General features: G+C 53.6%; 6 protein-coding genes across 6 annotated transcripts; 3 read left to right on the top strand and 3 right to left on the bottom strand.

The window, feature by feature from the left end:
• Window positions 1-703: 703 nt before the first annotated feature.
• Window positions 704-2,502, bottom strand: BDP55DRAFT_690448 (uncharacterized protein; the record flags this gene model as incomplete). The annotated part of the gene is made up of 2 exons (XM_060576859.1): window positions 704-2,131; window positions 2,197-2,502. The coding sequence occupies 2 exons, from the start codon at window positions 2,500-2,502 to the stop codon at window positions 704-706; spliced, it is 1,734 nt and encodes a 577-aa protein (XP_060435349.1).
• A 1,689-nt stretch (window positions 2,503-4,191) lies between these two features.
• Window positions 4,192-5,200, bottom strand: BDP55DRAFT_542540 (short-chain dehydrogenase; the record flags this gene model as incomplete). Its single annotated transcript, XM_060568320.1, has 2 exons — window positions 4,192-4,621; window positions 4,674-5,200. 2 exons carry the CDS (start codon window positions 5,198-5,200, stop codon window positions 4,192-4,194), a joined length of 957 nt encoding a protein of 318 aa, XP_060435348.1.
• Window positions 5,201-9,519: 4,319 nt separating this feature from the next.
• BDP55DRAFT_542205 (uncharacterized protein) lies at window positions 9,520-11,013 on the top strand (the record flags this gene model as incomplete). The annotated part of the gene is made up of 4 exons (XM_060568288.1): window positions 9,520-9,702; window positions 9,766-10,262; window positions 10,320-10,397; window positions 10,455-11,013. The coding sequence occupies 4 exons, from the start codon at window positions 9,520-9,522 to the stop codon at window positions 11,011-11,013; spliced, it is 1,317 nt and encodes a 438-aa protein (XP_060435347.1).
• Window positions 11,014-11,735: 722 nt separating this feature from the next.
• Window positions 11,736-12,680, top strand: BDP55DRAFT_627276 (uncharacterized protein; the record flags this gene model as incomplete). The annotated part of the gene is made up of 1 exon (XM_060571736.1): window positions 11,736-12,680. One exon carries the CDS (start codon window positions 11,736-11,738, stop codon window positions 12,678-12,680), a length of 945 nt encoding a protein of 314 aa, XP_060435346.1.
• A 3,128-nt stretch (window positions 12,681-15,808) lies between these two features.
• On the top strand, window positions 15,809-17,371 carry BDP55DRAFT_724184 (SWIM zinc finger protein; the record flags this gene model as incomplete). The annotated part of the gene is made up of 1 exon (XM_060578859.1): window positions 15,809-17,371. One exon carries the CDS (start codon window positions 15,809-15,811, stop codon window positions 17,369-17,371), a length of 1,563 nt encoding a protein of 520 aa, XP_060435345.1.
• Window positions 17,372-17,596: 225 nt separating this feature from the next.
• Window positions 17,597-19,863, bottom strand: BDP55DRAFT_270721 (uncharacterized protein). The gene is made up of 2 exons (XM_060566415.1): window positions 19,803-19,863; window positions 17,597-19,750 (listed from the first exon to the last, which is right to left on the bottom strand). Exon 2 carries the CDS (start codon window positions 19,541-19,543, stop codon window positions 17,822-17,824), a length of 1,722 nt encoding a protein of 573 aa, XP_060435344.1. The 5' UTR covers window positions 19,544-19,750; window positions 19,803-19,863; the 3' UTR covers window positions 17,597-17,821.
• Window positions 19,864-24,202: the final 4,339 nt, after the last annotated feature.

Raw genomic sequence — 24,202 nt, 5'->3', positions numbered from 1 at the left:
CACTTCCAAGAGAGATAGGAGAGAAAAAAATGAAAAAAAAGGAATGCAGGGGGAAATACTGACCTTGGGGCTCACGCCGCCCCGCCGAATGATTCCCCTGGGGGGAGAAAAGAAGCCTCAGGGCGGGAAGGAAGGTACGCAGAGTTGAGATGCTGTTGGGTTCGGGCCTACCGTAACATCGGCAAATATTCTACACAAGGTCAAGGTGCCTAACCTCAGACTCGCCATGTTAGCTCCAACGGCATCATGTCAGTCCTGCACGGTAGTAACTTCACCACAGGATCAAGTAGGTATAAATATGTTCGGTCTGTTGGATATCATGGGCTATGTCTGTACAACAATACAAGCGGTAGAGGAACCTATTTTGCACTTTCTTCCTCGCCTTTCCGCTCGCCCTTACTTCAAAACGTCTCCTCCATCTTCCTTCTTCCGTCTCCCCCTCTCTCTTGTGGGTGGTACAGCAATTTTACATCCAGGTATTCTTCTTGCCACATATCCTACTCCCCTAGACCACACCATCGTGCGAGGCCATGAAAGGTTGGCTGGTTGAGAGAAGAGACAACATGCTGGCAGCAATAAAATGCTCCCGTGAATCGTGGGCAACGTACACAATACATTTAATCGTAACAGGAACGGACAAGACGTCGGGCCAGTGGTGATGGCTTCGTCTGTTGATGAATGCCAGAGCGTCCGTCCGTCGCGCTCAGAAGTCCCAGAAGCTCTTCTGGGCCGAAGTCAAAGTTGAGCCACCCTTGGGCGGGACGGCCTTGGGGATATCCTCGAGGTCGTCGTCTCCATAGAGCCAGTTGCGGTTGGTACCCTTCTTACCACCCATACCGTCTCCAGCAATATGGATACCCTTCGAGTCGCCTTCTTTTTCTTCTTGGGCCTTCTTCGAACCCATGCCATCTCCAGCAATGTGGATGCCGCCCTTGCCCTTTGACGACGCCTGGGGCTTGTTCTCCTTCTGAGAGGCTGGAGACTCGTCGTATGAATCCCAGTGGGAGTCCATGTTGCTCACCGCCTTCTTGCGGGAGTCGCTGACTGCGGGTCGCCCCTGCTGGCCGGACTGGCTCGGCGAGTCATCCGTCATGGCGAAATGGGGGTCGAAATCCTTGTGACGATGGTTGAGGTTCGTGATGTTACCCAATGCGCGATCAGAGTCGGTTCCAGGAAGGGGCTTTCCGTCTTCGCTGTACAGGTTGTTCTCATACAGGTGGAGGCCGGTGTTGTGTGCCGTGCCCTTGGGTCGTCCTGCGGGACGGGGTGTCTTTTGCGGGCCATCATCCTCGAAATCAAAGTGTGCCTCGGCCTCACGGCGTCCCTTGACCTGGGGCTTTCGGGTGACAGGAGTCTCCTTAATCGCCGAGTTGTTCACATCGGTATCCCAATGGCGGACGTCCTGAGTGCGTTGTGTCTTTCCGGGTTTGATCTTTTGCGGCGTCGTAAAGTCGTCGAAAGACCAACTGCTGTCGTGCTTGGTAGCCTTAGGACGACCATCGGCAGGCTTGGGAGTATCTTGCGGGTCGGAGCCGTCGGCGAAGTCAAAGTGCTGAAACTTCTTGGGGTTGGGTCTGTAGAACTTCTCGGGAGACTTGTATTCGGGGCTATCAGGCACATCTGCATGCTCGTCGGCGTCGAACAAGCGGCTGGGCTGAAAGTTCTTTCCGGCTCCAGCTTTGGGAGCGCCAAACTTGCTTGGAGACTCGTCGCGCTCGCGTCCGGCGCTGGGGGAGCTAGGCTCCTCGTACTGGGGGCCTAGAATATCGTTGAAAGACCGTTGCTGAGGTCGGGTACCCGCATAAGGTGACACGACAGCTCGGGGTGCCTCTTCCTCCTGCTCCTCTCTGGGCGCAAACAGGGAAAGAGAAGCATGGGGGTCTCGGAGCACATTGGTTGAGCTGCCTCGGGATCGGTGGGTCAACTCGTTGAAGTCGGGAGCAGCGGCATCGACCTTGCCGTTGGCCTTCAAGCCCTTGGTGATCAACTTGATTTGCTCGGTGCTGTCCCGGATGGGCCAGTTGCGGCCCGACTTTCCAATGATGTCGCACTGCTTGAGGAGGGCGCCCTGATCCCACGTTTGCCGAATTTGCGCGATTCTGCCCTCGCTATCGAAGTTCACAACATGCATCTGTTAAAGAACGTGCGGTTAGCCAAGCCCAAGCTCCAACAATAAGGACGCGGGGTAGCACAAACAATCGGAAGGTAGACAGTCCGGTCAGACAGGAAGTTGTCATCGAGGCCAGGCAGGTATGCGCCGCCGCTGGTGACGAACTCCAGGGTAGTGTCAACTTCTGCGGCGATGGCATCGCGACCCTCGACGATATCCAGGATCTCCTCCTTCTTCTTCTTCACCTGGTTGCGCAAGATGTTGAGGTGCTTAATGATGTCAGTAGGACCATTGTAAGTGGTGGTCGTGGTGATGTAATAGAGCGTCGCGTTCGGCGCGAGCAGCGACGAGTTGGGAGCAGTCAAGAACTGCTTGTATGTGGCGGCGGCCATGGTAGCCTTTGGGTATTCGAAAGGGAGGAATGCGACGGTAATGCGATGCGAAAATGACGGTTTGTTTACTTGGTGTTGGTGGAGAAGGCTCGTTGGAGCTGCTGTTTGTGCACGGCTCGAGGGGTTCAAGCAGTTGCAAGAAGAAAGCTCAGCAGGGCCAGAGAGACAATGACATGAAGAGGATGGCGAAGCTCTTGTTGCAGAAGAGGGAAAAAGAAGGAAAACAACAGATGGAGAATGTGTGGGTGGCTCAGCCCAAAACAAGAAGACCAGATGAGTTGTTCTGGAAGGGGGAGAGGGAAAATGAAGGGATGGGCCTGCGACAGGGAGCAGAAGGGAAGGGGAAAGCGCGACACGTCTTTTTTGGAGGAGGGGCCGTTTCTGGTCACATCTGGAGCCCAAAGTTCCTGGTACCTGACATAGCTCAGCCTTTCCTGAGAAAGAGAGCATCAAAACAAGACAGGAGAGGTAGAGATTACCTCTGCTCTTGGGGGCCGAGCACCCCCAGACTCAGCCTTGGCGTGCCATTGGCCGTTCGCCTGGCCGGGCAGGAGATCCTAGACAAAGGGGACCTTACTTCCTGGCGTAGCAGAGTACAAACTTATCTGCTTTGCTATGCCCAGAGTCATTCTGTCTTTCCTTAGCAGCGGCCCGCCCCATTACCACGATGCAGTAATAGAGTTTCCCAGAGATCTTTGTTTGCATTGTGTCCCGCTGCCTCTTTTGCAGTAGGATACCGTAACATGACTCTGGTCCGCCAGTGGGAACGACGTCAAGGTTCCAGCAGTTCGCCAGATAGAGTCCCAACAAACTTCAACGTGTCATGTAACAGAATAGAAACCAAGTCATGGTCTGCACCGCTGCGGCTCAACAGCGATACCTACATCTGCTAAATGCTGATAACCAGGGGGAATCTAATGATCTGCGTGCGCGTGTTAACGGCCTGTCTTGCAACCAAGGTAGACATGACACAGAAACGTCGTTGGACCAGCACTAAGTATCCGTACGCCAATCGCACATGGGCAGCCGTCACCTATGGCCGATTCGGCCGGTTTACGTTTCCCCGCCAAAATAGCTTTTCCTAAACATCAACATCTTGTTGACAATGAAAGTAAGATAAAGGGGCTTGACAGTTCACATGATCTAGACAGTATTCGGTCTGTCGTCGTCCAATGAGGGCAAACTTGTCAATCCAGTGTAAATGCGCCCAATATCGACCAACATGCACCAGAACCACACTAGAAATGCAGGTCATGCACGCAGCACGACGCGCTTCTCTTCTGCCCCTCACCCCTCGCCCCTCCTGTTGGTGGGTGATTCGCGACCTGTGGTTGGTCTCGTTTCATCCCGGTCCCCTGTTTCATCCACGCTATTCAATCTCTTGTGGGTAACCTTCCCGTCTTGGACCTTGCCATCGGCCGAATCAGTCTCTAAGCAGATACCTTGATGTGCAAAAGCTATTTGTGAGAAGCTTTAAAACCTCATAGGAAATGGAGCGGGACTAGGACATGGCTCATTTTCTCTGTTGCAATCAGTCGAATCAGTCTTGTCGTGGTCTCGCACAGTTGAAGTCATGGAGTAATGCAATAATTCACTAGACCTGAGCATTCAAGTCGCTATGTCTAAAGAGCCACAACCTGTACCGAGCGTATGGATTTCTAGGTAGCACGAAATGTCTCGTCCACATTTTCAGCCGTTGACAATAACACCTCCATTACAGTGGATCGTCTGTCCCGTAATGCTTGCGCTGTCGGTAGAAGCGAGAAATACTACGCACGTCGCGATCTCTGAAGGTTGCGACGGGCGTCCAATGGGACTTGTAAACTCCTTCTGTGCCTTTTCGTTCATGGTCGCGGGGATCAGCGGAGTCCAGACAGGACCGGGTGCAATCGCGTTGACGCGGATGCCCTTAGCGCAGTACTGATTGCTCAATCCTCGAGTGAAGGAGATGATGGCACCCTTGGTGGAGGTGTAGTCCAAGAGATCGGGACGGCCGATATAAGCATTGATGCTGGCGTTGTTGATGATGGTTGCACCCTTCTTCATGTGAGGTAAGGCGTATTTAGATAGGTAGAAAATGGGGTGGATATTGGTGTTGAAGGTATGAATCCATTGATCCCTGTAATCTTCGTTAGTGCCCGAAAAGCAGCCACTCGGTTTATAGAACTCACTCCTTCAAGTCTTGAATGTTCTCAACCATCATCTGATATGCGGCATTGTTGAAAAGGATGTCGATACCACCGAGTTTCTCCAGCGCAGTGTCGACAATCTTTTGGCAGTTGGCGGCATCAGTGATATCGGTCGCAATAAGGTGGCATTTGCGGCCGTAGGACTCGACACGCTTCTTGGTTTCCTGAGCATCCTCCTCCTCGTCAGGGAGATACGCAATGAGAGAGTCGGCGCCCTCCATGGCGAAGAGGATTGCTGTTGCGCGACCGATGCCAGAGTCGCCACCAGTGATGACAGCTTTCAGGCCATCGAGCTTCCCTGCAGCTTGGTACAGCTTAGAGCCGCCATCTGCAGTTGGGACTCTGTCGAAAAGAGGGGTGACGGGCAGTTTTCCCTCCTTGCCGGGGAAGCTCTGGTCCGTGACCGGCACCTTGTAGCCTGGAAATTTATCATGAGTCTTGATCTTTAATATTTCAGTCTCATGGAAGGTGGACAACGTACCTTCTTCGAATTGTGACTTGTCTGTCATGGTAATTGTGTCGAGTTACTGAGTCTGCAGATTCACAGAGATATCGAAGACTGGGAAGTGTCGAAGATGTCTGGAAAAACGGTGATTAAAAGAGCAATCAATAGCAGCGAACTACAGCCAAGACATACAGGAAGCTGTTATCCGTCATGCCATCAAGACAAGTAGAATAAGGTAGGTGCATAGGTAAAGCGGTTACCCACATACCTCATCAACGACGTCATGGTGACTGCAATTGCAGAAACATTACACGGTCTAGGCTCAGGCGCTATTTCTTCCCTTCCATGAATGCGCAAATAATTGGTTGAACCTCCGGGAGTAGGAGCTGTGCGGCTCTCGGTTTTCTGATCTCACACAACGATTCGATTCGTTGCGTTTGAGGCCGGAGACAACCGTCCGCTGCACATTCGGTTGAGTTTTGCTGAGGTAACTCGAGTGCGGGACAATTCGTCCGGTATGATCTCCATCTTTCTCGACTGAACATTGTGCATCGCATGCCAAGGCCCATGCAGTCGCCACGGTGCGTCTAGCATACTAGACCATGAGACCAGCTTTAGCAATGACGTTGTCATCTCATGATGGGAGACATCCGGCGATAGCATCGGCGGGAGGGCCTATGCGTTCCGGAAGCTTGGGACCCCACCCACACTGCCGTTCCGTCCTCATGAGATACCCCGCAGCCGTGCCCGACACGGGGTGAGCCGAGGGCAGGATGCCGCCCGGACGGAACACCCAGTTCATCGACATGACCACCCTCTTCCGACCGTGTGGATCCATGCTGTGGCTCCTTATCATTGACTTTGCCGGCGTTTCCCCTCCCTCTTCGGATTATAGAGGCCCACCCCCGCTCATGCAAACCACGTCATAATCTGACCACTCGTCGTTGCTTTCTTTTTCCTGGCGGGCCAACCTCGGAACACAGAGATTTTAATTTGAATGAGTATTTGGCATGCGGCACAGGAGGACAAGCAAACACGCCACGCCTGAGCCCTGAGGTCTTTGATGTTTGCTGTCATAGGATCCGGTCAACCGGTCATCAGATCGTCTTTGGTTTGAGCTGGACTTCGAATGCTGACGGGCGCTCTTAAATTCGAGACGTCATCCTTCTCAATCCCCGCTGCCACTTGCAACCAAAACTTTCTGAGAGCCATATCCCACCGGTTAATCAAATTGATCTTTAAGTGGCTGTGAATCAACAATCGACAGCTGTCTTCCGCGAGTGAGACAGTGAAGCTTAGAGCCCATCGACCGCTTCAAATGGCGCATGCATTTGGCAAGCCTCTCCCGAGAGAATGGCGTTCGGTGACCAAAGTCCACAGGTAGGAAAAGGGAGCTTAGTCGCTTAAGGCGCCAATTTCTCACATTCACGGACCATGTTATTGTCATTGCTGGAGACAATGGGCTACAAAATCCGTTGCTGAGTGAGAAGTGATATATCATTTAGCCTAAGGAGTCGATGCTCGTTGATTTAGCGTAACGGCATTTTCGATCCTGTCTTCAAATCGATCAGTTATCGCACTCAACAGAAGGAACGGGCAGGAAGCTAGAATAGTAGCTTTTAATGATCGCCTAGCCAGCGAGCAGAAATTCGGACCAGGCCACTTTCGACTCTCGAGGTGGTCCACGTAAGCGCCAGTGAAGCAGATTGCAGGATCGTGCGCATTGTTCACTACTTGAGCTGTCAGTCGGGGGCGATCTGATCGAACTGGACTCTGCCCCGTGGGCCTGATACGGATGGGCTACTGACCCCAATTATATCTCGCGAAGTTACATTTTCTTGGTTACTTGGGGCTACTTCGGCCGGCTGTTAAATGCAGCTCGCTCTGTCAGTGCAATTTGATTGACACTGACAAGCAAACAAGTCCCGCGTTGGATGACACCGCGGCTTATGCCCGGCGTTGCCAACTTCAAACTTGCTCTTCGGACCTGGGTTTAGTAAGGTTCACTGCAACGTGCCTGGCATAAAGTAACGCCTGCTACCCCCATAGAGCTTCCTCGATTGGCGAATCCAAACAATGCCCCTGGCTCCGGCAGGCTCCCCCGGCCTGTGGGACCCTGGTGTTTGCTTCGGTCTCGTTGGACCTCCGCCATCTCCATCCAACATCAACTTTCTTTTCTGTCATGACCCTCGACTTTCCTCCTTTTGAACGTCTGACCGCCACGGCAATTGCTTAGAGGCATTTACAAACACATCACGGCCATAATCCGATCCTGTCTGCCCGCCCACCTCTCCCAGCATTTGACAGGTCAGTGATACTCAACCTGCACCGGCTCTGTCTGGCCAAGCTTCCCCGTTGACTCCAGTCTCCGCGGTTCCGCACGACCTGGCCCACACACGTACTGGCAATTTTCGCATTCGTCGGCCGATGGCAATGACTCGCCAGCCTTTTTGGCTAAACGAACGTTGGTCCCGCCGCGGGAAGGGCTGAACTAACGAGTGGTTCTTCGTACGGCCGATACACTGAGACAGTGTTGTCCTCCGTTGCTGCCCATCCACCGATCCAATCTAACTTCACTCGGGTATCCATGTCGTCCACTCTGGCTTACTCTGCCTCCTTTCGGATCGTACGATGAGCAAACTTGCCGACCGCCAGGCGACCCTCGAGAATGAGAAAAATCTTCTAGGTCATTGCAGTTTCCAGTAGGGGTACGGTCAGCGTACCCCATGTACGGAAACGGATAGTCCTTCGGCTTCGGCCGAATCACAGCTACCAGTGGCCTAAAGGCAAAATCCTCACGGCAACATATGCAACGAGGAACCACATTCAAAGCAGGCCTTGACTAATCATTCTGATGCGCAACAAATGCGTGGTTATCGGGATCTTGTCTGCTTACCAGCAGGCTAGTGACTTGGTCATAAACGATAACTGAGAGAGCCACCATTGAGTCTCGACTCTTGTGTTTTCCGCCGTATTGCTCCGACTAATGATTTCTTTTCTAAGGAGATAAAATAGTCAATGCGGACTGACGGGACTGACGATTCTCTCCGTCGATCAAGAGCTATGGCCTCTCGCCACCAGTCATCTAACAGGATCATATCGTGATACTACTGCCAATTGCACATTTCGCACTTCTGAAGCTCTGAGATATGACGCTGTCCCCCCTCCCCCCAGTCCGCGGCTTATTTGCCTGGTCTTGATCCGGGGCCTTGGAACCCAACTCCGCTTCCAATTTGGACATTCGACTGGGAGCCATGTACGGATATCGCGAGATCAACAATTTAACAGTTAGACAGGGAATCTCATCCTGATCACAGTCTGGCTGGGTCTGTGAGGTAAGACTTACCGGTTTGATGTGGCTCTCGAGGAAACCAATAACCACGGGCGTGACAAAGCTGATCAAACCTCCATCACAACCCCATTCCTGTCACATAATACTCGCTACGGCGTATCATACCTGTCAGATTCTTGGGTAAAAGAGCCCTGCTTTTTGCATCCTCGGCATCGTTGGTCCGGAGAAGGGGAACCCTTTTCGTCTGAACTGGCCCAGTCAGAAACCGACCCTAGTTGGGATTGGCATCATCCCACTCGACCCCGTATTACCTACTCTGTGGGGTTTTCTTTTCTCCAAGTGTGGATTCGCTTTCTCCCAAAGCATATAGCTTGCAGATGAACCAGAACCACTCGGAATCACGGAACTACCGGAGAGAAAATTGTCGTGCGCCTGTTGACTGGCAATTTCTCTGTGCGTATATGCAGGCTTTGTGGGCGACCCTGAACTTGTCAACCCCAGTCAAACCCTGGACGTGGGCGTGGCTGTCCTTGCCTCTGCTTCCTCGCGGCAGCTGCAAGTTGCGTCCTGTCTCTCCATCATGGCGCAGATGTCCTGCTCAGCCAGCAAGTGACCCGATGGAGGGTCTTACTTTTCCATGCTTTGCATGTCGCATAGCCTCTTGTTTTTATCAAATGGCGGTGTTAGGCACGGATTATCGGCACGGAGAACTTGGCCTCGAGAGAAGAGTTCAGAAGCGAGATTTCGTTGTAAAAGAAGGTTTTCCGGAACATGCAATCTTTAGATGGAGGAGAACACGATTAGGGCCTGGGGTGTTTTAATTTAAAGTAATTGAGAGAGATACACTCTCGATACCTGATCTCCTCGTGGGGAACCGGTACATGTAGGGGCGTTTTCTTTTTCCTTTCTGAGCTCCCTCCCCCCACTGAATGTTCTTTTTTGACATATGGGATGGCGCAAGTTAGGCCAGACACACCAGGCTGAGAGTGAAAGGGCTTATAAGTCCTCGCCATCCGCATTTCCATGGCACTGGGAGGCCCAATGTCTCTGGTGTTTTGCCTGAATCATCCTTTGCCATTCCGATTTGCAATATGGACGGCTCACTAGAATCACGGGTTCCGCACGATGACATTCAAAACAGAGGCATGCAGCTCTTTGCTGTTCAGCTGTCCTTTATGCTCGCGGCCGGCTTCTTCGTCTTGGCAAGAGCCTACGTCAAGGTATGCATCGTCAAGAGTTTAGCTGTTGATGATTGGCTTATCTTCGGGGCCATGGTCAGTACTTTGCCCGATCCTCGCGTTCTTCCTTTCCCTTCCACTTACATGAACACATCGCAGCTTGGTTACACAGTTTACGGCGGCATCGCCCTCCACGGTATCACCAACGGTGCCACTGGAAAGCACATTACGGAACTCACAGTCGACCAAGCCGCCGTCTCCCTTAGAGCCTGGTACATCTGCGAAGTCTTATACTCCCCAATCACACTGGCGATTCGAACCTCGATTTGTCTCCTGCTCCTTCGCCTCGCTCTCAACAAAGTCCACCGTTATATCATCTACGCCAACCTCGTCGTCGTCTGGATGATCTCCATTGCCTTCTTCTGCATCATGACCTTTCAGTGCATGCCTCCGTCCTACTTTTGGAGACAACTGTACGGAGACCCTGGGTCGTGTATCAACTTTAATATCGTCCCGGACGCAACCATTGCACATAGCATCATCTCGGCGATATCAGACTGGTGCATGGGTCTGCTGCCGATCGCCCTCTTGTGGAACGTCAACTTGAACCGGCGGACAAAGGCACTCGTTGCCGTTCTCCTGAGTATGGGCATGGTGTAGGTCAAACCTTTTCCAATACGTGGCGTAGCATCCTGGTTCTAACGAACATCTAGTGCTGGGGTTGCTCTTATAGTACGCATACCATATGTGAGACGTCTCGCCATATCGGCTGACTTCCTCTACGAAACAATGTATGTCCCCAGATGTCTGACTTGTTATGAGCACCTGGCTAATCCTTCCACCAACAGCGATGTGGCCATCTGGAGTGTCCTGGAGCCCGCCCTCGGCATCATCGCGGCTTCGGTCACCAGTCTCCGACCTCTCTTTCAGAACTGGGGATTCGGATGGAGCAACAAAAGCAAGCAATCTCGTCCGTCAGGCGCAGGCTGGGTCAACACGAGCGGCCACCCAGGAACAAAGGAAACGTCCGGCGCCATCGCCAGAGGAGGCAAATCCGAAAACTCAAATTCCACCGTAAGAACGTTCAACGACATTGATCGGGCGTTATCCGGCACCGGATCCAGTATTGAGCTGAACAAGACGGCCCGGGACGACGGGCGGGACGACTACGAGGACTACGACGCGTCGAGGCCGTCTTCCGATCTCGGTCAGAGGAGCCACGTCCAGGAGACGCAGGCGCGCGACCGGCCGGTCATTAATGTCCGTACGACTATTGATATCATGTCGCACTCGACACACTCAGTCGATCGGGTTCTGCCGCCGGCGGAGTGCTCTGCTGGCGACAGGGAAGAGAAAGCGACACAAGAGGCGGGGGATCGCAGGGGCAAGGTGGCGCAGGCGATTTAGAATACCCATTCCATTACATTTGTTGTTGTTCCTTGTTTGTTGTAGAGTCTGGCTATAGATAGGGGTATATGGAGTTTGGGAGCGCTGATTGTACGCAGCGGGATTGTGTTGTATATGAAGAGGCCAAATGCCTCCCAGCCGGGTAACTTGACCAAGGCCTTTTTTATGAGAAATGATGAAGAAATGACATGGGATGCTGAAGTATTCTTCGAAGTGATGTATTCGGAAAAGTGAAGGCTCCATACTTTTAGGGAAACAGGATTCAATCGGGGCCAAATTATAATCCATTGGAACAGCGTCCTCTCGACCTCGGCTCCGAACTACCGTTTTGGGTATCGTGGGATCACGTCGCAAAGCCCACCGACAATATTCTGGTTCCCTCTTCTCAAGATGGTCTGTTGATACGTTATCCCGATGCTTTCCTTCAAATGCTGTGGCAATATGGACTGGAGTCTTCCAATCGTGGTAGGGTCCCTCCATGTGGGAAATCCCCGACCACAGCCTCATGCTCGAAGGGTTCATTCGGTCCCGAACTTACTATTTCGGACGGAACGACGAAAACGTCTGTCGATATATAAATACGTCTTGACTTATAACAAAGCTTTTGAAGTCCAAACTCTAGCTATGACATTGATTTCTGCACGACTCGATACAACTTTTCAACACCCAGTCATACTCTTCATCACCGTACATCCTCGTTTCCATACCAACCACACTACATCATGAGGCAGTTCCTCAGCCGGCCGGCTCTCGCCGTAGCCTCAATCCTCTTAACACTACCTCTCATATCCGCCCAAAACGCCCAAGTCAAAGTCACCTTCGACTCGACATTCCGCACCATCGCCCCTCCAAACGACGCCTTCGCCCAAGACGCAACCCACGTCCGCGTCGTCTCGACGATCCTCCTCGCCCTCTCCCTCACCTTCGTCCTCATCTCCCTCGCAGAGAGCAAGCGCTGGTCCTCCACCGTCCCCACGGCCCTGACCCTCGGCGCCGCGACCTGCGTCCTGCCCGAGGCCGTCGACAACTACCTCGCAAACTGCTACTGGTCGCAGTCCCACGACCCGTCCCAGCTCATGTTCACCTTTCTCGGCCGGGAGTTTGATGTGTATGTCGGCATCATCTGGTGGTCCTTTGGCGCCGTGCTAGGATGCTCCATCTTTGGCGCCCTCATGCGCGGGGTAAGCAACAAGACGTTGTTGGTCTTCCTCGGCCTCGCGGGCCTGTTTGACATCGTCTTGGAGGAGTGCCTGCTCAACTACGGCGGACTGTACCTCTACTACGGCCACCAGCCTCTCGTGCTGTTTAGCTTGTTTCCCTGCTGGTGGGCGTTCTGCAACGTCTCGGCCGTGTTTTTGGGCATCGCTATGACGTACCGGTACCGCGAGTGGTTCAACGGGTGGAGGAGCGTCTTCGTGCTGCCGATTCTGCCCTTTTGTTACGTTGCCGGGTGGTCTTTAGCGGCTATGCCTACCGTGTATGCCGTTCACGCCGATTACAGTCCTTTGGTCACGCAGCTGTGTGGCATTCTTACGTGTTGTCTGGCTTTGCTTCAAATTGGAGTCATTATGGACGTCGTTCTTGGGAGGCAGGTGCTTGAAGCTGATCATGTAGTTCGCGTGGTTCGATTTGAGGAGAAGACATGGTCAGTCAAGGCCCACAAGTAGGCAAAGCCTTTTGAGACTCATGTGTCGGAAATGAAAGGTCTTGGGAGGACTCATTGAGAGCCACATTTTCCACAGTAGGGGAGGCGCGGTAATACTAGGAAGAACACGGACAATAAATTAAGAGCATTGATAAGTTACGACGTCCTCTTGATAGATCGATGTGACTAGTAGACAACGTTGGCCGTATGGCTTAATTACAACGTTGGAAATCACATAAGGGGTTTGACGGGAATATTAGAGTCATTGTAAGAACGTTATCAATCTTGTATGAATCAGAGCTCTGCAACCAAAAGCATTGTTTGCCCGACGAGGAGTAGCTGCACGTGGACCGGAAAGGGGGCAGGCTAAAGGGTGTGCGAAGAAGTGACCAAAGCTGGGAGCATTTTCGCTCGGCAGCAGAGATCAGATGGCCTTGACCCGTGCCGATAACCCTAAACTCACCACTTTCCGACCAAGAAACGATTGCGCGGCTTTTTGTAACTCGACTACAAAGCATACTTCCACCTGTATGTTTTGCTCATCATACCTACCTCGTAACGCGTGACTACGCTTTCTGGCATCCCGACCCATCATCGTCAGTCTGGCGTCATGTGATATGAAGTCACACCGCTCTGCCCCAGCCCAGGGGAACCCCGTCCAGACTTGGTACACTTTTCATTGCCGAGATGCGTCACACTTAGAACCCTGTTTCCTCTGAAGTTGAAAAGGTTGCCGAGCCTGGAGAGATAGGCTTTTGCAGGCGGCTATCGCGCCTGTCCAAAGCCTGCCCGAAGGATGACACCCAAGTCCCGACTTCCATGATAACACGAGAGCACTTGTACGGACTATGAATAGACCACGCCGCTAGATGCCTTTACCAATGATCCTGCGAAGCCCTTTTTGCCCCTGTCGTCTGCCTAGAGACCCATGGAGAAGCCGTTGATGCTTGGCCAAGGTCGAGCACTGCCGGTGAAGTCCGTTAAGGCTTCTGCGGCTGAGGAAGTGCCGCAGAGGCCGATGTCAAGTCCAACGGGCCTCAGTCCATCGATCATGGTGATTGGTCGGTTATCGGGAGCCGTACAAGACGACGAATACCGTGACGATCCTGTCGTTGAAGTCTGGTTGGCCCCAGGTTGCAGCGAACGAGTCCGAAGACTCAACTGTCTAGGGTAGGCCAGAACGTCGTCGTGAGGCCTCTCAGCCATGGACCCCCTCCTCCCGACTTGTAAGGCGTTCCAACCGATTTCCGGGAGTTTGGAACCCAGCGGACAGCGGTCCCTACGCTTCGAGAAAGCCTTGTGAGGTGTTTATGACGGTCTGTAGGAGCACGACAGCACAGCAAAATGGATAGGTCGAAAGGGCCGCAACCATTTGGGGGGATGCGGCCGGTGATGCGGCCGGGAGGAAGGCTGTGAGTGTGAAGTTGGATTTCTCATGGAACCAGAGCCTGATACACGTCAGAAAAGGGAAGAAAGTGGGGCGCGAACCCACGAACGCGGTCGCAGAACCGGCCGGCCCGTTCGGGGCTGTGGTTCCCGTTTTCGGCGTAGCCCCGGTGGGGTGACCAGCGGCCCGTTTGCGTGGCCCCAGACCCCAAAGAGGCAGCAAGCGACTGGACGGTTTTTAGAAAACGCCTGGGACCTCATTGGGCAGCCGGATGCTGGTGTCCTCCTTGCGCGGCCATGGACCAATGGCAGTAACGTATTTGTGGCTTGAGCCGTGGCTGGAGGTGCCTTGAAGATGGAAGAGAACTTCTGGCGTGTTAGGTTCCCTGGCAGGAGTGGAAGGCTGGAGCCCACGGTACCGAACGGTGGAGGAGCGGTCCTTCGGCGGTCGGCCGTGCGGTTCGGCCTTTGGGAGATAGACGCGACTCCACTTTTAACATCTTCAACCGGGCCAGGGTACCTTACCCAGCACCCCGGCCGGCCAGAATGCTGCCTCTTTCTATCGACTTCGACTTCTCTTCTCCCATCATCGTCGACAAAGTAGGACTCATCGCAATCTAGCGAACCACAGCGCGGATATCAGCGTATCTCGTCGCCAGTCTCTCATCGTCGCAGTGCATTCTCTCCATCTTCCTCGCTCCCTCCCCCCCACTTTGCCGTACTTCGTCCTATGAGTCGCGCCAGACGAGACCTTCTCGGTCAGTTATCCCATTGTTCATGCGTCGTAGCTTTTTTCCCAGACCCTGGACATGGAAACCGAAGAGACCAATGCCCCTTTTCTTCCCCATGCCACGCGCCGCCACCGCACGGCGCAAAGACCTTCGATCTGCGCAGTCCGATGTTTCTCTCTTTGGCCTGACCTTACTCTGCATTGCTTTCCTTTCCACCCAAGCTTCTACGACCACCTGATGTGGAGTTTCGACCCAAAACCTTGTCCCAACTCTCTATTGCGCCGCAGAACCACGCCCTCAGCCCGAGCTTTCTGCTTGTCCCGGCATGGTTGCTGAGCTCACGGCACACATCCAGACTTCGGTCTCGGCCAGGGCGAGCCGACCTCCCACATCCCTCCACCTCATCCCGCCTGATTTTTTCCTAGCAACTGCGGTTCTGGGATCAGGGGCTGGGCGAGTATGCAGAAAGGAAAAAGTTTAGGAAATGGAATTGTTTCTAGAAGGTGATCTGATCAGCTTCTCGCAAGACAAGGGGGAGGGGGGATCCCGAACCGGCCAGTAGTTCTCGATCCTGCTCTTGTCCTTTTTACCGCACCCCTCCTACTGCTATGCGTCACATCGTTCATCTCCATGGGATATGCTCGTCTACCACTCGTGTGTCTGCACCGGGGCTCGTCTTAGATTTGTCTTCATCTGCCTACCTTACCTTACTACGCTTCTCCCCCTGTTCCAACATCCATCCAGCATCGCTAGCTTCGCCAACTAGCACTTGCATTGGGTCTCTGGGGGTCTCGTCATAGTTGGCCTAACTCCGCCCTCCCTTTCCCCCTTCCCCCCTTCTTTTCCCCCCTATCATCTGACCTTTGGAGCCTATAAGTAACCCGTGAACCGATTCACCATGGAGACCCCTTCTTCATCAGCAGCCTCTGTGAAACATATAGAACTTTACTGCTCCTTTCACACACCATAAATGTCTTCCTCCTCCTCTCCCACCCCCGTAGCCAAGTTTAGAGAGCTCTCTTTGGGAAGAAGGATGCCTCCCACAACCAGAGCCCAGGCGCACCGGCAGTCCCTCAGCGATATCACCACTTCAGATTGCTACGACGATGACAACGACGACTACGGAGACGACGATGGCGGCGGCGGCACCAGCAGCTCCGAGCCAGAGTCCGATTCGGACTCGTCTCTCGTCGACGACGACGACCACTCCGTCATCCGATCCCCCTCCAAGCTCGTCTACAAGGTCGACTCGCTCTCCCCCGACGCCCGCCTGCGCGTCCGCGAGGCCTTCAAGGACCCGCCCCGCCTCTCGCTGCAGTACTGCCGCCTCAGGGACGACGTTTACGCCTTCCAGATGACGGAGCTCGTGCCCCGTTCCATCCGTATCGGGTCCCCCGACAGCCCCTTCGCGACGCCCCGGTGCTCGTGCCGGGAACAGCAGCAAAAGGCCGGTCCGCCCTGCAAGCATCTCCTCTGGCTCCTGGATCAGCTCGTCAAGCAGACGCTCTACGACCACGACCCGACCTCCCCCCTGACCATGACCGCGGACGGCTACCCAGAGGAGATTGGCGACCCCTTTTCCGACATATCGGCCTTCCACCTGGACGTCCTAGCCGACGGCCTCCGCTGCGACGTCGTCACCCCAGACTCGGAAGAGGACTCTGAACACACCGACTCGGACGACGAGGCAGAGGAAGAAGAGCACCGGCAGCACCCAAACCCACACCGCGTCCACGAAGCCCGCGAGATGCTCTCGGCAGTCATGTCCTCGTCCTCTTTGACTGAAGACTACCGCCCAGATCTCTTCTCCGACCCGCCCTCCACGGGCAAGAAGCCTGTCAAGCGCCGCGACCTTGAGGGCACAATCTTCCGCATGCTCCTCGCCAACAACGACTTCTTCCACTACTTTCTCTCTCAGATGCGCTCCACGGACCCCGTAAACGACCCCTTCCGCAAGCTCTCTCAGCGCGTCGACCGCGTCCTGCGCGAGCTTGACGCCTACGCCAACACCACATCATCCACCATCACCTCCTCCTCTTCCTCCTCCTCCCCAGAAGGACGCTCAGCAGAGGGTCCCCGCGACGTAGCCTGGGCCGCACGACACATCAACGGCGTAATAGGCCTCGTCCGCACCTCAATCTTCAAGCGCGACCGGCCCTTAGAGCCCCGGGAACGAATCAGCGCCGCCCGCACCCTAGTCCACATCCTCGCCGCCGTCGTAGAGCGCAACCGCGACTTCGTGCCCCCACTATCAACTACAAGACCTGCCGCCATCGCCCGCCGGGACAAGAACCTCTTCCTCCGCCTCGTGGGGGACCGTGACGAAGACTTCGTCCTCGGCGTACTGAACCTCCTCCCACCCGACGCTGCCGCACCCTTCCTCCATAGCCTCGAAGACATCCTGGACCAGCTGGGCGTCAACGGTGCGCCGGCCACCTACGTCGAGAAATTCCGCTCCCTCATTGCTCGGTTGAAGAGGTCCGGCGGCAGCGGCGGCGGCAGCAGCGGCCTGGCCGTCGCAAGTTCGTCCAGGGCGGGGTCGAAACGCCATGGACAGAGTCAGGGGCATGATCGGGGATCCAAGAGGATGAGATGATGTGGACCACAAGCACATGTCCACGGGACAATATTCCTACACTGCATCCTATTGTTAGATGAAGGGAAGGATAGGGAAACACACAGCGCCTCTCTGGTCTTTGGGGAGGACAGGACTTTTACCACATTACTCTTCATTCTTGTGTCTGTGACACTCACCCCCTTTATCTACTTCTCATGTTCATGTATATCCCCTTCACACTACCTGTACTCCCACATATCTTGCTTCTCATTTAAATCACACAACTGCTAGAGGATGCAAGGCGCCAAGCCTCTAGACGATGACATCGGTGGATAGGTTACGGCTTCAGGCATCTCGTACTATTGAAGGCCTCTTCTCTTTTGTTCTGCAATACAATAACATTATCTATTCCCGAGTCGTCCATCTCTGAGTGAATCCATTTGTTCTGTTTGAGCTTTTGTAAGCCATCTTTGGCCCGGTGTCTGTTCATCATAGTTCCTCTCGAATCTTCTCTAGCTCATCTAGTACGCTCTGTAAGCTAGGTCTGCCGAAGTGGTTCTCGTTCCATTCTCCACTTGATCTTGATTGATCTCTCATGGCCAGGAAACTCTCGGCCCAAGCTATCTCGCGTTTCCACCACGTCGCAGCAGCTCTCCGGATGTCCTCGGGCTCAGTTTTGTTCTCTTGACTTTTGAAAATGATTTTGTTGCCTTCTCTACCGATCTGGTTACCCAAGGTGGCACGACGGCCACTTGTGCAACGGTCGATGAGAGAGCGTAGTATTGGTGGCGTCCTAAGAAATGCGGGAAAGTCGACGCCGGTCTCCCAGCGATAGGACTGCCACACAGAAGCTTGCTGAGGTGCGCTAGCTCCCTCAAAGATGCACCATAACACTCTCCCGAGCATGTACACCTCCGATGCCTCCTGCTCCCTCGGGCTGAGAGATGCCCAGCAGACGTTGTAGCCGTTGGTCGGATTCGTGTACTCCTCCCTGGCTTGAAGAGACTCAAAGTCAGGACACAAGCGTCTCAAAATCTCGGCATAGTGATCTCTAGTATCTTCGGGTATGTCGTCGTCTGTGGCTAATATGCGGATGTATTCGACAGCATTGATCTCCGGGGACGCAAATTCGCACCACACTCCGCGCTGTTCAAAATCGACCATGACCGCATCTCTGTCCTTTGATAAGACGATGTTGTCGAGGCGGAGATCGGGATAGAATGTACCAGAGGTTTTGCGGTGGTGCAGTACACCCGATGTAATCTGTATTGACCATTTGATTTGTTCGGTTGGAGAAATCGTATCATGAATCCGCGATAGAGGTACAATGTCTCTCAAAGTACCGTAATGATGGTACTCGAGAGTGAATCCGATAACGGCAACCTTGCTACCAAAAGTGCAACGCTTTGTGACGAGGTGTGCGGGACGTGACATGATGTTTTGGTGTGGTATTACTGACAACAGAAGCTTAAGTTCATGGTACAAGTACTTGGTATAACTTGTCAGTGTCTTCAAAATCCACAGGCGGCCTTTGATTTGAACAAGGCAGACACTATCATGAATCTGCTCGACGACGTGAACCTCGGAGAAGTCGATGCATTGTGGTATCTGGACTTCGGGTCCCCACATATCGGTGAGGGCTGAGGCCGAGAGCAGTTGACGTTCGAGATAGTACGTGGGTGCGATGTTGATCTCTACGGCTCTGGCATCCAAAGATATGTCTTTGAAAACGATTCGAGAGCCGAATGGCACAGATCGCAACAACCCCTCGGGGTCGGGCAGTCGTTTTGTCCAAACTTGCAAAGCACGAATGATGTGCTTAGATATGTTGAGCTTTTGAACTCGGACGCGATCTTTAGTATGAAACGCCACGTCCAAATCCAACAATTGCCGGATCTCAGGCGTTTGAGTTGACTGCTCGGGCACGAAGGCATCGAGACGCAGCGGCGGCGTTGAGTGAAGAAACGTGGGAAGAACGTAGAACTGCGTCCCGAGCCCTGTACAGCCATCGATGCGCCACAGAGGATTGGGCAGGGGATCGAGGCTGTCGATGCGGTTTTTGGGATTTAGCTGAGAGCGCTCCCAGTCATCGGCCGGTGGAAGCCGATGCGGGATGCCACTATCATGGTGCTCGACTTCTGACGGGGAGATGTCCGTAAAGGCTGCTGTGGGGTGGATGATGTCGTGTATGATGTCCGACCCCAGGTCCATCTTGTGACGATAGCTGACAAGCGTCGGCAATGTTGAAAGCAGACTGTCCAATGGCGCTCAACGTCATATAGCGAAGGTGTTTCACGGCATCAAGGAAGTTGATGGAAGACAGGGCAGAAGAAGGCGACAAGTGTCGCTTTGGAGGGGGGACGAAACTGTCAAATGACAGATGGACAAATATTCGGATCTTTCCTGAGTCGTATACCACTGCAGAAAATCAGCAGGAAGGAATGCTATCGAGGCCTGCTGTCGATTCTACCTGCAAACGTGCCGCCACTACTGCGGTGACTGACAAACACGATGTTGACCGATGGCGGGGCGACACGACGTTGCACCAGGTAATAGGCCGAATTATGAAATTTGGTGATACCGGTGACAAGGTACGCATTGACTGAGGTGTTCTAGTGATCCAGGAAGTGATCGTGAGCGTGGGCGTGAGCGTGGGCGTGGGGAATTTGCATGATAATGTTGGGTTCCGATTTGTGTGCTTGTGTCTTGCCCTGCATGCGTAGCTGCAGTTGGAAGGGGCCATGTACCAGGTGCTCAAACAGGGCGCCTGATTGGTCGAGAGGAAGGATTAACGGTAAAGATGAGGAGAAGAGTTGTGTTGGTTGACTCGAGGCGAATTGCCAAAAAAACGAGTCGAGGACAAGTCCGAGGAAGATGTCAACCATACGATGCTGACGGTAGAAGGGGGGGGGGGGGGGGGGGTTGCGAATGGCGATGTCACCTCGCAAATCTGCAACCTGGATTTCTGCCTACTGAGAAGTGACAGTGCCCACCCTAGGCAGCTTCCTTGTCCGCGAGCCGCACTAGTTGGACTCCCGTCGATCTGCTTGGCCAGAGCCGTTGCGGCTTCCTGCCTTGTCTGCCTTGCTTAGGTAGGTAAGGCAGGTCACGGGTGGACTTTTGATAGAGGCAGGAAGCCCTGGTTTAGGTACGCAAAGGAAGGTGGGAAAGCGTACCTATCTACTGGGAATCGCTGCTTCTGTATCCATCCTGAAGTAGTGTAAGGCGAACAAGCAGACGGTAAGACACGCGTGCGTGTGTGAGCTTGGAAGGTGCTGTGCTCAGCTGGGCAGGCAGGCAACGGAACTCGGGGGACAAGAGGCCGCTTCGTGGTTTCTTTTTCTCTTCGACACTGCCTCGGCCCGGCAGCCTCTCCAACACCATTGTTTCTTTTCCCTTGCGATTTGCCTCGACGTCGAGCCGCGGCCAGCCGTTTTTGTAAGACATTAAGGCAATATGCCGCAGCTGAGATCGACATTGTCTCGGTCGCGGTCGCGGGGAAGGCTGTTGCTCCCGTCGGGAGTACCTAGGTATGGACGTGGGACCGGCTTAACTACGTGGCTGGACAAATGCCTAGTAAGAAACCGGGCAAATACCTAAGTAGAGGAGAGGCATTCGATGCAGATCGTATCAGATTATCCAGCCTTTGAGTGATTGGAAAGGTGATGGATGGCTCTGGCTATACGCTCAGCTGAAACTTAGAAGCTGGCAGCCGCAAGCTTTCCTAAAGTAAGTGCAAACATGGTCAGAACGGGAGGTTTGCAGAATGCAGGAAATAAGCAAAGGGCAGCAGGACCTAAGTGTTGATGCAACTTGCCTCGGTGCAGATCTCAAGAAGTAATATTGTTGAATGCGCTCTCTCTGCTTGACTAGCGAAAGTGGAAAGTGTAGGCATCTCGCTTCGTACATCGAGTCAATGTACGGATAAGACAGGCGAGGTATCCGAAGGTAAGGTAGGTGCGTCGAGGAGGGTACTTCTCGTGCCTCTCGGTCAGTCAGAAATCGTCTGAGCAGACGGAAGGATGCGTAACTTGGTCATATATCAGCAAATGTAGAATGCTTGCGGGGCAGTTGCTATGGTGGTTTGGGAGTCGGGATTTGCTCAATCCAAATCAAGTTGACAATGCAGTCACCTTATGGAGGTCTTTCCTCATTATGGTAAGCCAATGCGGTGGAAGCAAATGGAACAGCCCAATTGAAGGGAACCTAAGGCACCCGATTGAAGGCAAGGAATCCAAGATGGTTAGGTCGCAGGTGAGGTGAGGTGAGGTACCTTAAGGTAGGAAGGGACGGGACGGTCCTTGCCTCCACTACTTGAGGATTGAAACGTGCTTGCATCTTGGGTGGAATCCAAGAAGCAACACGAGGGAGAAGGTACCTTACGTGCTTGCTTACCTACCCGTCAATTTTGCTGTCCTGCCACTTCCAGGTTGCTCACAGTGATGAAGGCGCACTGACACCTACCTACCTACCTTACCTTACCTTACTTCAATTGCTTGCCTCCTTCCATGTCCTGCGGGTATACCTTTTAGATAAGATACTTCGAGGCATCAAGGTATCGACTTCACCTTACCTCAGGCAAGAACGAATTCTTTGTCCGAAAGCGTCGTGACTCGGCATCTCACAATCCCTCTAGGTGCAAATAATACTGTAAGCACAAACATCTTTTTCTCCTGGAATCAGATTCTCTCATGATCTCTTCTACGGTGAGTCGTTGGTTCAACCTTAACTCAACACCGGCCTCCCGGCATCGACGATAGAAAAGGCCTGAGCACACACCGATGTCCCCGTCCTTCTCGGCCGGTCGGATGAAGAACCTGAGCCTTGGACGTGTCGCTCGGCACATGAAGCTTTGACTTTGCATTCGGACCACCCGACCCGGGATGCACTCCACGTGACGAAATCGGCGCCGTACCTGAGAGCGGAGACGAAGCTCCCTTCCATTCCTCGCCTTTATATCGGTACTAGTAGCTGCCTCCCGCACCTCACGTCCCCAGTCGCGGCAAACCTCAACACTTCCTACTTTCGATTCTTGCACCCCTAGGTGCTATTTTCTCGCTGCATGCTGTCAATCCACCACACCACACGTCCGCTTCTCTCAGCGTCGTTGGCTCGCATCTCTGCGAGGGGTGGCTTCTGGACCTTCTGGCCAGCGCCGGCAGTCCCATCCTCGTCCTTGGGGGTCACCTTGACCGCGAAGTGGGTTGCATTGCCGCCGATGCTCGATGCGACTTTGTCATAACCTCCGGAGTATCCTCCGGCCCACCACTACGTTCAACCCCCAGGGAACAGCAGTGAGATTCCATGAGGGCAAGGTCGAAAGGCGTCGACCGACCTCGCAAACGTCATCCATGTAGACCTCTCAACATTTTATCCAGAATTGATCGAATGGATGAAGGTCCGGGCTATTTCCAACGATGCTGTGGCCGCCGAGCTGCATCTCGGCCAGAAGCCGCTCTTCGCTGGGGGCCGACAAGGCTCACCGTTCCGCAGCTTACTTACTGAGGTATTTCCTTGCCAATCATACTCAAGCAAATGACTGAGCGCCACGAATCGCTAGACCAAGACCAACAAAGTCAGCCTTTGCTTTGCTTTGCTGCTCAGTTCTGCACAAATCTGCGATTGGCATACATTGCAGTCTCCGATGTTCTTCCTCACCGGGCGGATACATCCACTCCATGGGCCGATGCTAGTACCTGAGTCTCCCGTCCGCCAGCTCGGCCCCTGGACTTGACCGATGTGCAAGGTTGTCCTTGTTCCGCCGGGGACTAGAGCAACGGGACCTCTTCCGTAATCACCGGAGCATGCATGCGCAGCCGCTTCATGTACTATTATGGGATGCTGAAAAGGACTCGATAGCTAGGTTTGAACCGACTCAACCAAAAACCAAGTCCGCGCGGATTTCACTAACACAATCTGTAGTCATGTCCGCCTACCCGAAAAACTCTCCCCGCCCGTTCGGACACGATCGCATGCTAGCGCATTGCAACCTGACTTGTCCAAAACTAGTGCCCAGCAGATCTCAAGAATCGGCAGAGAAATGGATCACTATGCTCGTCTTACGCAATGACAAATGTCGCCCCGATTAGTTCTGCGATCCGTTGGAAGTTTGTTGCTCTCGTAGTATCTGAATTAGCCTGCGAGGCAACCTAACGAAATCTCGGTAAATAAATAAAAGGTTCCAGCAAAATTTTCTCTAGTCCAACAGTCATCATTTGTCAATCCACAATCGTCATCGGACTGTCTGGGCTGTAAGAGGCCAGCACACCCTATTCACGAATCACCACCGCTCTAGCTGCAGCCCGGGGACTCGACATTGTGGCACCCGACCAAAGTATGGATACAAGGTTGAGCATCAAAGCATTGTACGAGGCAGAGCTAGACAATCCAATGACTGGCAACCTCCGACGGAATTGGGCAGGACGGAACAGCGCTGGGGTTCTGGGTTTGGGGGCATGCCACGGGACATAATTTCACTTGGCTATCGCCTGGCCTTGCCGGGATGAATCCACACAGTTCCACGGGTCGAGTCTTTGGTCTGTCGAGCGACCATCCACAAGCGAGGCTCCCGACTCACCGGTTGCCCATTTGAGCTTAAACTGTCCACGGTCTCCTGCGTCCCACCAGAATGCGGTATTCCTCGTCGTCCATGCCTGCTCTGGAGCAGCATATTGCAACCGTGTTCGTTGTTGGCAGGCCGATTTTGTGCATCTCACAATCACCAAGGCCTGGTTCAGGGATCCAACATATACACTTCCGCTCCGTGCGGCCATCTCGCAACGCTCTTACTTCACTTCGCCTCACTCGACTGGCACGGCGACCTGCAGAGGAACGTCGGACGTTGATTTGATACGAGACCATTAGTGGAGG

This window comes from Colletotrichum godetiae (assembly GCF_030913485.1).
Source record: "Colletotrichum godetiae strain CBS 193.32 chromosome Unknown BDP55scaffold_4, whole genome shotgun sequence".
Classification (NCBI taxonomy): Eukaryota; Fungi; Ascomycota; class Sordariomycetes; order Glomerellales; family Glomerellaceae; genus Colletotrichum; species Colletotrichum godetiae.
The sequence above is the reverse complement of the archived record's forward strand: the minus strand, read 5'-3'. Positions and strand labels throughout refer to the sequence as shown.